The sequence below is a fragment of the Octodon degus genome, unplaced genomic scaffold (assembly GCF_000260255.1).
Source record: "Octodon degus isolate 3935 unplaced genomic scaffold, OctDeg1.0 scaffold00027, whole genome shotgun sequence".
Lineage (NCBI taxonomy): Eukaryota > Metazoa > Chordata > Mammalia > Rodentia > Octodontidae > Octodon > Octodon degus.
This window is the reverse complement of record NW_004524603.1, coordinates 5654581-5666184: the sequence shown is the minus strand read 5'-3', so window position 1 is coordinate 5666184 and position 11604 is coordinate 5654581. Positions and strand designations below refer to the sequence as shown.

Below are 11604 nucleotides of genomic sequence, written 5' to 3'. Positions count from 1 at the left end.
GTGTTAGACGATGCCTCACCCAGCCCGTGGATTACAACTATAAAAGGCGAGTTTTGTGTTTTGACTTGTACAGATGTGGGGCCGGTAATTCTTGAACATCAAGTCCTACACACGGCACATGAACCAGCATTATAAAAACAGCCTCCAGCCAACCACAGACAGTTCTCCTGTGTTCTTCCCTGGGGCTTTATTGCAAAGGCAGGTGGCGCCGTCGGCTGCCAGAAGCGCCATCTGGGACATGGGAGCAGTTCTGACTGCTGCTGTCACGCAGCGTGAGGCACGCCCACTCCCGCAGACTGCTCAGCAGCCATAAAGTCCCAAACATTAGCCCCTCGAGTCTTTCCACATACGAGGCCCCATCCCCCAAGCCCCCGTGAACATGAGGGGGGTCAGCAGCACACAACCTGGGTCTCAGGCCATGTGCCATGGATTGCCTGGGCCCTGCCCTGGCACTCTGAGGATACTTGGGGATTTCCCATGCAACTTCTCCTGGACAGCCAGGCATTTGGATAGGTGACCCCTTCTTAGTCCTTTGTGTGGGGACTGTCTCCAACACTTGACTCTCACTGCCACAGTCGGTGCTTCTTTCTCTGTTCTCTGGGCCAAGTTCCTCCATAACCCCAGGTCCTGTCTCAGGAAAGCATCTGGGCCTTTCATCTCCGTAAAGATGACATTTCGTGTCCTTCTACGCCACCCCGTCCAATCTGCTGCACCTACAGGAGCCAGGAATCTGGGGGGAGAAGAAGGCACTTGGAAAGCATCCAGAGCCCACACTCTACAGAGGCCACCCCCAGCACCCCAAGCCATGAGCGGTCCCATCCCTCCAAGGCTAATTTCCTGCCCGGGCCTTCCTTCCAAAGTGAGCAATACCAAAGACGCTGGCTCAGTCGGTGTCAGGGGCCTGGCCAGGCTCCCCCTGGGTGTCTGTGGTCTTCTGAAAGTCTTCAGGGAACAGATTCTGGGCCCTCAGCTTTCCCCACTGCTGTCTGGGGCTGGAGGCAGGGCTGGAGCCTGGTAACAAAAGCCATCAGCTGGGTAGTGCCACGATGGCCCACATCCGCCAGGATCAGCCCCCTGCACCTGCTCTGCTCACCATCACTTGACCAGGATGGCTTCTCCTCATCAGGCGACGCTGGCTGTGAGGGGCTAGACCAGGCCCTGGACGGTGAGGAGGCCGAGGCTTCTCCCCACAGCACCTGCTGCTGCTGCTGATGGAGCTACGCAGAGGAAGAGGAGTGAGGCCCCTCTGCCCTGAGCTAGCTCAAAGGGCTTCCTCCCATATCTTCCCAGCATCCATCTGCTCACCTGGTGCAGGTAGATGGCATGCAGACTCATCTCCGCAGAGGCCAGCTCTGGGAGCTGGAGTAGCTTCTGGCCCCCCGTGACGCCTCCTGGGGACACACAGCTGGAACAAGGGGTGTACCAGGTCAAGCAGGTCAAGACATGGGCACCCCAGGGAGAGAGCCTGCCTGCGCTTCCCCTGCATCCGGGCTTGCACCACTCACCTGGGGTCCTGAGCAATTCGGGAAATGGAGGCAAGAACGCTGGCTGTGGCAGCGGCTGGACGGGTAGCTGTGGGACTCACATCCCTCGGGGGCAGGATAGGGTTCACCAAGAGGTTGGCCAGGAAGGCATCTGGCTGCTAAATGAGGAAAGCCGAGGAGGTCAGCAGAGAGGACAGGAAGGGAGGGAACAGAAATCTAAAGGAGGCAGGAAACTGGACCTGGTGGCACATGCCTGTAATCCCAACTTTCAGGAGGCTGAGGCAGGGAGGTGGCCATGAGTTTGAGGCCAGCGTGGGCTACACAGTGAGTTCAAGGCCAGCCTGAACCACATAGCAAAACCAATGGTCAGTACCTTTGAGAATGACAGAGGAATAGGCTAGGCCTGGGACTCACCAGAGGTGAGGTGCAGTCGCTGAGCACCCCAGGGGTTGGGGGGCTTCGAGCGGAGGTGGCCCCCCAGGCCGCTGCATCTTGTTGTACCCGGCCCCGAAGGTGGCCAAGGAACTTAGAGCTGTGCCCTGGGGGGCGCCACTGTGGATGCGCCAGCGAGAACCGCATCAAGGAGAGTTCAGTCTTCCCATTCTCAGCACGCTGGGCTGTGGAGGCCTCCGTCTGTCCCTCTGAAAGCCACTGCAAAGAAGGACTGGTGCTGAGGTGCCTGCGCCTCTCAGGGGAGGGGCAGGGCAGGGACACACATGTTCCACACTTCGGGTCATTCAGAACACAGCCACCGAGCAGAACCTGGGCCCAGACTCAGCCTTCTCTGTGCCCGCCCCCTGCAGTCCCCTTGTGACCCCACCCACTCTCCAGTCCTCTGTTGGGCTCTGCATCCATAGCAACTCTGCAAAGAGCTCTAAAGATGTCCTGTCATCCTCAGGACAAGCCTGTGTGCTGGTCCTGTCATTGTACATCAGAGTACAGAGACTTGCTTAAGGTCACAGGCAGCAAGCAAGGAAGGGAGCTGGGCTTGGAACTCAGTCTGCTCTGATGAAGGGGCGGGCACCAGGGCGCCAACCTGAGGGTGGCCATGGCGCTTCACATCCATGAGAGCAAAGGAGCAGATGTCCCCGACCCCGGCCACATCCACAGTGAAGTGATGAAAAAAGTCGATAAACTCCAGCGCTCGAGGACGGAACCAGAAGAGCAGAAAGAGCGGAGTGAGGAGTGGGGACAGCAGCTCTTCCAGGAGGGAAGCCTGGAGAAGAAGAGGTAGGTAGGGCTCAGCAGCGGTCCTTGGGGGCACACACAGGAGATGGAACCAAGGAACCCCAGGGACGCTTTCCAGGACCGGGAGCCTCCAACCCAGTCATCGCACAGGCTCTGGGGATCTCCTGTGCGGCCACATGGAGGCAGCCCTCTGCAGATCCAGAGCCTTACCGCTCGGTACTGCAGCAGCTGCGACATCTGCCGATAGTCGCTGTCCTTGACAACAGCTCTGGGCTCCTCCGGGAGGTAGTGCATGTGGGCCAGCGCCGCCTGCAACAGGAGCTGTGGAGGTCGCCCCTGCCCCTGCTCCTCTGGGAGGAAACACCTGCAGGCCGAAGCGGGGGTTAGAGGACCGGCGGAAGAGCCCACCTCCACTCCCACCCTCACCCCCAGCCCGGGGATGCACGCGACTGGCACCTGGCCACGGTAGCCACGATCCCGAGCGCGGTCATGGTGGTAAACACGTGCTCGACGGTGAGCACGTCCTCGTCGTAGACGGTGAGCAGCAGCAGCGCAGCGAAGAGTGCGCCGGCGAAGAAGAGGAGCTGGCGGGCCAGCAGCGCGCGCAGGGGCGCGGGGGGCTCGGCGGCGCGCAGGAAGGCGGTGGCCGGACGGTAGGCGCGGGCCAGGCGCGCGCGCAGCTCGTGCGGCAGCTCGTTGAAGTGGCGCAGCTGCAGGCGCGCCAGGCGGGACCAGCGCCGCGCCCCGAAGGCGCCGGGCTCGCGCCGCAGCAGCTCCGCGTGGCTGTAGAAGGCGCGCAGCACCTGCCAGGCCAGCACTACCGGGCTCAGCGCCAGGTTCACGACAGCTAGCAACAGCGCTGTGCGCCCCCAGCGCGCCGCCAGGGCGCCTCGCTGGTCACTGCGCTTGTAGGCGTCGGGCAGCTCCCAGCCTCCGCGGAAAAGCGAGAAGGGGCCGCGGAAGAGCAGCAGGTCCACGTTGAGCGCCAGGCCGCGGCTGAGGAAGGCTACGCTGCCCCCCCAGGGCAGTGGGCAGCGGGCCGGCAGCAGACCCTTGTTGGCCAACGCCACCTGGTAGTTGGTGTAGCGTAGGATTCGGTGGTGCACGTCCAGTTCAGTGAGCGGCCGCGGCTGCACGCACAGCCCCCCGCTGCGCTGCAGCTCCAGGAGCCGCGCCTGGACCTCCGCCCACGGCGCAGAGCTGAGTTCTTCCTACCGTGGGAGGGGGCAGCGGTGAGCAGCTGCTGCCCTAGCTCCCCTCAGTTCACCAAGACCAAAGCAAGGTCCCTGCCCCTAGCCGCGTTTAGGTGGCTTTCTCTCCACCCCTACCCGCCAGGAGCACTTGTGACTTTCTCTCACCCTTCTCAGCATCGCCCTGTGCCTGCCACCCTTGCCACTCATGTGGCCCTCAGCTGTGTGCTTCCCAGTGACATCTCTGTAGCAGACTCTGGGTATCTGACCTGGCTTCTCAGCTCTTTAAGAACTGGAGCTCCTGAGAGACCCTCCGCTTCCCATTTCCTCTCGATCCCAGGCCTCCACGGCTGCTGCTCTGATAAGCTTTGAGGTCCCCAGTGCCACCCCACTCCTGGTTACTTGGACTCTGGCATCATGTTAGCTTTCCAAGACCCCAGCTGAGTCTTTGAATAGGGGCAAGGATGCTGCCAGACCTCCCTAGAGAGCTGCAGACCCCACCTCAGCCTGGGCAGCCTCTCCAGCTCATACAAATGTCTCCCCTGCCTCTGAAGGAACTGGACAGGAAGGAACAGGAAAAGAGGAGGGAGGAATCAACAGGGCCTGGAGGAACAATGGTCACATTCCCACTGTCCATCTGCTCCACCGGCCTCCTGTCTTCTCCTTGCTCCATGCCTGGTGTCCCCCTACCCCTGCACCTTCTAGAACCCTCCACTTGTGCTGGGGGAGGGTGTGTCAAAGCCCCGAACTTCCCAGAGTGAGCAAGGGACTTGTGCTACTTAGCTCCAAAACCAGTAGCCACAGCAACAGCAGCAAGGTAGAGAGGAAAGGAAGGGCAGACAGACAGCCTGAGCAGGGAACAGGGATAAACCAACAAGGCCCTGCAGGCTCAGTTTTAGGCTCGAAATGTGTCCGGCACATGCCCTGCACTGGAGTCAGGACCGCCCTTCCTGACTCCATCCTGACCTTCCAAGCCCAGCTCCAACTCCCACTGCTCTAGAAGCCAGGCGCAGCCCTTCCTCTAGGCACCCATTGTTTGCACCAAGAGCATGTGACTCTAAATCATCTTCCATGACTCATCTAAATAAAGGAAGCTCCACAGGCCAAGGGCTCTGCTCTGCAAGTGGCAATGCCCACCTCTGGCACCCAGTGTCACCACGCTGCCCTCTTTCTGTTCTCTTCCCACCCACTCACAGCAGACAACGCTGCTGGCACAGCTCACCGGGGGGATGTGCAGGGCCTCCCTGTAAAACACCCGGATGTCCCAGTAGCTGAAGAGGCTGCGAAGAGAGCGAAGCAGCTGGAACAGCCAGTAGCAGGCAGCCAAGAAGAGGAGGAACACCAGCAATGGGCTGGCATGGATCCTGTGTGGAGACATGGGCGGGAGGTGAGAAACCCAAGAATAAGACCAACACCAGCACACCAACAGGCCTCACAGTGGGGCCCAGAAAGGGGATCCCCAAAGAGGCCCTCACAAGTGTCTGCAAAGCCAACACTTTTGTTGCAAAACACTAGTATCTCTTGCCATTTGCACTCTCATTCACCCATGAGTGTGTGAGGTCTCCAGACCCTGTAGGATGTGCTAAGACATCACACCCGGTACAAGCCCAGGCTGCTTGCTTTTTTTTTTTTTTTTGCACCAGGGATTGAACCCAGGACCTTGTGCTCCCAAGGCAAGCGCTTATTCTACTGAGCTATCTCCCCAGCCCAAAGCCCAGGTTTGAAGCACCCTCAGGTCCAGGGCTCAGAGTGCAGCTCAATGGTAGAGCCTTTGTCTAGCATGCTCCAAGCCCTGGGTTTGATCCCCAACATGAAAAAATAAAAGGTTAGAGATTTCCTCAGCTTGAATTTCTAGTAAGGTAAGTATAAGTCAGACATAATTCTTCAAAATAAAGGCTCTTTGGGGTTCTCAATCAATCTCAAGTGTATTCCAAATTATATTCAGGTCAGGGTGTCATGGCCCATGCCTATAATCCCAGCACTCAGGAGGCTAAAGCAGGAGGATCACCCTGAGTTCCAGGCCTGCTTGGATTACATACCAAGATCTTGTCTCAAAAAAATAAACAAGAGGGAGCTGGGGAGATGGCTCAGTAGAATAAGTGCTTGCCTGGCAAGTGCAAGGCCTGAGTTCAATCCCTGGTTCCACAAGAAGAAAGGGGTCTGTAATCCCAGCTCTTGGAAGGCTGTAAACAGGCGGATCACTATGAGTCTGATCTAGTAGTAAGACCCTGAACACCCTGTAGACCCTTCCCCCCACCAAAAAAAAAAAAAAAAAAGGAACAAGGACTGGGGAGATAGCTCGGCAGTCTAAGAGCCTGCCTGGCAAGCACAAGGACCCAGGTTCGATCCTTGGTACCTCATGCCATGCCAGTCCTGAAACTCTGAGCACACCATGCAGACCCCAGAACTGGGCATGGTGGCCCACACCTATAATCCCAGCACAGGGGAGGCTGAGACAGGAGGATCACTAAGAGTCTGAGCTGTGTAGCAAGACCCTGTATCAAATAAATAAATATCGAGAAAAAACTTTTTTAAAAAAACACACATTTGAGGGGCTGGAGAGATGGCTCAGTGGTCTAAAGCACCTACTTGAAACAAGCTTGGCAAAGCACAGGCGGTTCGATCCCCAGCACCACATGCCAGCCAGACCCGCCCCCTGGTGGGCTGAGCTGGCCACACACACACACAATAAATAAATGTAATAAATAAAAATAAATAAATATTAAAAAAAAACATTTGGGGCTGGTGAGATGGCTCAGTGGTCTAAAGCACCTACTTAAAACAAGCTGAACAAAGCACAGGGACCGCTGTTCAATCCCCCAGCTCCACATGCCAGCCAGCCACGCCCCCTGGTGGGCTGAGCTGGCCACACACACACACACACACACACATAAATAAACAAAATTTTTTTAAAAATTAAAAAAACACACACACACATTTAGGGGGGGCCAGGGAGATGGCTCAGTGGAATAAGCGCTTCCCTGGCAAGCGCAAGGACCTGAGTTCAATCCCCAGTTCAAAAAAAAATAAAAAAAAAAAAAAACACACATTTAGGGCTCAGTAGGACAAGTTCCTTCCTGGCAAGCACAAGTTCCTGTGTTTGATTCCCAGTCCCCTCCCCCCCAAAAAAGTCTGCAGAATGCAGCTCAGTGTGAAAGGCCTGGGTTTAATCACCAGCAACACACACACACAGACACACGCACATGCGCTTTTCTTTTTTAGTATACTTTAAGCTAAGCATGTAGCTTAAAGTACGGAGCTGTAATCCCTGCCCTTGGGAGGCCAAAGCAAGAGACTCACCACCAGGAGCTCAAGGCCGGTCTTAACTATATAGTGAGATCCTGTCTCAGCACAAACACCAGAAGGCAGCCACGCCCATAATCCCAGCACTTGGGAGGATGAGTTTGGGGTTTTTTGTTTTGTTTTGTTTTGTTTTTGAGAAAGGAGGATTATAAGAGTTCAAGATCAGCCTAGGGGCTACAAAAGTGAGCACAAGTTCAGCCTGAACTGCATAGTGAAATCCTGACTCAAAAACCAACCAAAACCCACTACGCTTTAAATCCTGAGGCCACTTTGAGAGCTACCAAGGTAAAGAGCAAAGAGAGTGTGTCTGTCTACTCCTCCAGCCCCAAGAGACCCCACCTCACCGTCACTCACCTCTCTGCACACTGGGCAGAGGGTAGGATGGCATCCGACAAGGTCACTTTGCCCTGGCCCAGCCTGGGTTTTGTATAGTTGTTGGGCTGATTGGCAAAGAGAACATCATAATCCACACAGCGAAGGAGAAAGGTTGTGAAGGTGACGATGAAAACAAATTGTCTGCGGGAGGGGAGTGTGGGGAAGAGGCAAGGGTCAGGCTTGAGGCTCCCCTTGCACCCCAACTCCTCTGGAGCCCTGGGCTGACAGACTAGAAGCAACGGTGCTAGGAAGGAAGATGCAGGCAGGCGCCCAGGACAGAGCGAGGGGCTGGGCAGCCTCTCACCCCAGTTGGAAAACGTCCTCCAGAAGGATGCAGGCGAAGCCGTTCCGCCGGTGGTAACTATACATGTGGCCCGAGTCAAGCAAGAAAGCAGGGCACAGCGCGCCCGTCCCAAGGGCGCCCCTCCCCCACAAGCCCAGTGCCCACTCAGTCTGCGCCAAGGCCACGCCAGCTCGTGCCAGCTCTGGCAGCCAGCACAAAGGATATATTGGTGAAGAACGTGTCCAGGTTCTGGATGTGGTGCCAGGAGCCTGGGAACAGAGAGGACCCCGTCAAAACATCGTAACCTTGGCACTAAGCCTTCACCTGGCTCAAACGAGTCCTCAGTCCCCAGCCTGTCCCCTGCACTCACCCCGGAGCCCTTCAGGCACGTGAAGTAGGGGCTGCTGCTCCTCCCCGTGGAGTGGAGAGTCTTGGGACCCCTCTGGGTCACAGTCCTCCAGCCTCTCATAATCCTGCTCTGAGACCAGAGGACCTATCCGCAGCCCACGAGGGTCCTGGGCGCAGCAGTGTGAGGGAGAGGGGGCAGACGAGGCCAAGGAGGGGGCAGACTGGGGTCTCCAGGGAGAGGGAGCAGAGCTGGGCACTGGTGCAGGCCGTGCCCGTTTTGGAGTGGTGGCTGGGATAGGCAGGGCTGTGTGGCAGGGCTGAGGAGCCCCTGTCCCCTGCAGCCCCCAGCACGGGGACCCAGGGGTCGCAGGGAACAGTGAAGAGGGAGAACTTCTTGTATGGGGGACAGAGGGCAGAGAGAAGACAGAGACCCTCCCTCCCCCAGGTGCCCGTCCTGGAGGAGCAGGTGGCAGCAGCAGTGGTGGCATGGAAACCAGGGGTGGCCCAGAGCCAGGGCCGGGGTCTCCCCAGTGCCTCAGCCGCCCCGGGCTCCCCCCCAAGCCCATTCGTCTCACCATCAGGCCGAGGCTCTTCCGAAGAAGTTAGAGGGATGGGGCTGCCACTGGTCACACAGAGGTCTGCGGGTTGAGCAGCCAAAGGACAATGACAACAACACCAGGTGACTCAGGCTGGGCAGGCCTGAGGCATCCCAGCTCCTGATCACCTGTGCGATCACCCACACCCCAGGGCAGGGCATCAGGAGCCAATGCATGCCTGGGAGGGGCACCAGCCAGGATGGAGGGGCTCAAGGGCTCGCTGGGACAGCTTCAGACCTTGAGGGACCACAGATAGAGAGCAGCAGCCAAAATAAAGCAGCAAGGGGGCGGGGGATTTGGCTCAGCAGTAGAACCAAGCTGGAATGTCCTCGCACCAAAAACAAAACAAAATAAACAAATAAATAAACCTCAACCAAAATAAAACAGCAAGATCCCATTAAAGGATGACAGGGCCCAGCCACAAGAAGGTATTAAATCTGCTAGGCAAGCATATTGCCCCAGCCAAAAAGTTTGTTTTAGGAGACAAAATTTTGTTTTTGAGATAGCAACTCTTTATATAGTTCATGATCACCTTGAACCCACAATGATCCTCCTGCCTCAGCTTCCCAAGTGCTGGGATTAGGGTGGGGCAAGATATCGAGATAGCTCAGCAACTAAGCGCCTGCTTGGGCAACTGCAGGGACCTGGTTTAATCCCCAGTACAGCATGCTGCCTCAGCCCCACCCCTGGGTGCACTAAGCTAGCCACAGAGTCCCAGCATGGTGGCGCGTGCCTGTAATCCCACTGTTGGGGAGGCTGAGACAGGAGGATCACTGAGTCCAAACTGCATAGTGAGATCCTGCACCAAATACAAAAAAAAAAAAAAAAAAAAAAGTGCTGGGATTAGAGATACATGTCACCACTCTTGGCTCTAAATCCTTTCTTTCTTTTTTTTTTTCTTTTTGGTCTCTTTGAGACAGGGTCTTGATATGCAGTTCAGGCTGACCCTGAGCTCACTTTGTAGCCCAGGCTGGACTAACAAACTCAGTGATCCTCCTACCTCAGCCTCCCGAGTGCTGGGATTACAAGCATGCACCACCATGCCCAGCTTAAATCTTTTATTTCTTAAAATAGTATGGTGGGGAAGGCCTATAACCCCAGCACTTGGGAGGATGAGGCAAGAGGACTGCCTCTAGTTCAAAGCCAGCCTGAATTACAGAGTGAGACCCTGTCTCAAAAAATAATTTTAAAAAAGATTGGGTGGTGGCACACTCCTATAAACCAGCACTCAAGGATTATAGCACTCAGGCCTTGCTGGGATTGTGGCTATAACCACAGCACGGAGGCAGAAGGTCACTGAGTTCAAAGCCAGCCTAAAATGTGCACAGAAACCCTGTCTCAGAAAGACAAACATAAAGAAGTAAATAATCTTATTTCTCTTCCCTTCACCCTCACATCTAATGAACAACAGGGAAAACTCAAAACAGAGACAAAGCCAGGTGTGGTGGTCCATGCCTGTAACCCTGGAGCTCAGAGATGCTGAAGCAAGGGCATTTACAGATTCCAGCCCTGAGTGGGCAGTTTAGCGACTTAGGGAGACTTTGTCTCAATTTTTTTTAAAAAAATCATTTTTTTTTATTTTTTTTTTATTTTGGTGGAACCAGGGATTGAACTCAGGCCCTTGTGTTTGCCAGGGAAGCGCCTATTCCACTGAGCCATCTCCCCAGCCCCTGTCTCAAATTAATATACAAAAAGGGCTATGGGTACAGCTCACTCGCTCAAAGGACCTGCGTCCAATCCCCACTACCACAAAAGGAAAGTCAAGGAAAAGGCTGAACTGTGTGTGGTGGCACATGACTGTGATCCCAGCTACTTGGGAGGCTGAGGCGGAGGATCACAAATTCAAGCCAATCTGGGAAACTTAGTGAGATCTGGCCTCAAAATAAAAATTAAAAATTAAAAGGAAGGCTGGGGATGTAGCTCACTGGAACAGCACCCCTGGGTTCAACCATTAGATAACATAGAGAGGGAGACTGAGACAGGCAGACAGACAGACAGACAGACAGACAGACAGACAGACATGTCTGAGGGTGCTAAAGGAGAGAAAAGGGGGAACTGTCTGAGTTTTCAGCCAGATGGGGGAGACCAAGGAAAAGAGTGAAGGAAGAAAAGGCAGATAGGCCAGACATGGTGCCACACACCTATAACCTTAGCACTCTGGAGGCTGAGGCAGGAGGATCACTGGGAGTTCGAGATCAGCCTGGGCTACAAAGTAAGCTCAAGGCCAGACTGAACTGCACAGGGAGACCCTGTCTCAAAAAGACAAAACAGAAAAAAGAAAAGGCAGCTATCCTTAAAAAGCAGTTTGGGAACTTAAAGTAGAAAAGCCAGGTTCCTTAGGGTATCCTTACATTTCCTTCCTTACCTTCCTGAACCTTGATGCCCTCTCTTCTGTGTCTGATCCAGTTTCCTCAGGTCCCTGAGCAGCATGTGGTCTGGACCCGCAGAGCAGACAGCAGTCGTCCAAGATGAGGAGGAAGGCTAGTTTGGGAACCTGGAGATGAGCTGCCCGAGGTAAGTTCCCTGTTGTCACCTCAACAAGGAGGAGGAGACCCAGGCAGCTGGTCTGGTGGCTTGCCCAACGCCATTCTTGAGGCCCTGAATCACAGGTGCCCTGCTGAAGACCATGCCTGAGATACTGACTCAGCCAGCAGGTGTCAGGGCCTCCCGGTTCAGGCCCAGGGGCTGATGTAGGCCAGCACCCGCGAAATGCGGAGGAACACAGTGCTTCCTAAACTGTTTACTGGAGGAATGTGGCAGCAGTCGCGGAACTGTCCACAAATGGAATCCACATGAGCTTGTGTTTCTCCTTCTGTGTCTCTTTTCTGGAAGAGGAA

General features: G+C 55.5%; 1 protein-coding gene across 1 annotated transcript; it reads right to left on the bottom strand.

Moving 5' to 3' along the window:
• Positions 1 to 71: 71 nt before the first annotated feature.
• Atg9b (autophagy related 9B) lies at positions 72 to 11208 on the bottom strand. Its single transcript, XM_004629072.2, has 15 exons — positions 11133 to 11208; positions 8194 to 8809; positions 8049 to 8092; positions 7845 to 7909; positions 7520 to 7681; positions 5085 to 5226; positions 3129 to 3883; positions 2883 to 3036; positions 2521 to 2700; positions 1899 to 2135; positions 1506 to 1639; positions 1306 to 1405; positions 1094 to 1217; positions 871 to 1011; positions 72 to 730 (listed from the first exon to the last, which is right to left on the bottom strand). Exons 2-14 carry the CDS (start codon positions 8747 to 8749, stop codon positions 884 to 886), a joined length of 2781 nt encoding a protein of 926 aa, XP_004629129.1. The 5' UTR covers positions 8750 to 8809; positions 11133 to 11208; the 3' UTR covers positions 72 to 730; positions 871 to 883.
• Between the last annotated feature and the right edge of the window lie 396 nt (positions 11209 to 11604).

What these genes read in the sequence shown, in the direction of transcription:
- Atg9b (XM_004629072.2), bottom strand. Translation starts at nt 8,749, where the DNA reads ATGGTGAGACGAATGGGCTTGGGGGGGAGCCCGGGGCGGCTGAGGCAC. An exon ending in AGCGCCATGGCCACCCTCAG is followed by an intron (nt 2,136 to 2,520) that starts GTTGGCGCCCTG and finishes CCTTCTTTGCAG; the next exon opens with TGGCTTTCAGAGGGACAGAC. An exon ending in CGAATTGCTCAGGACCCCAG is followed by an intron (nt 1,406 to 1,505) that starts GTGAGTGGTGCA and finishes CCCTTGTTCCAG; the next exon opens with CTGTGTGTCCCCAGGAGGCG.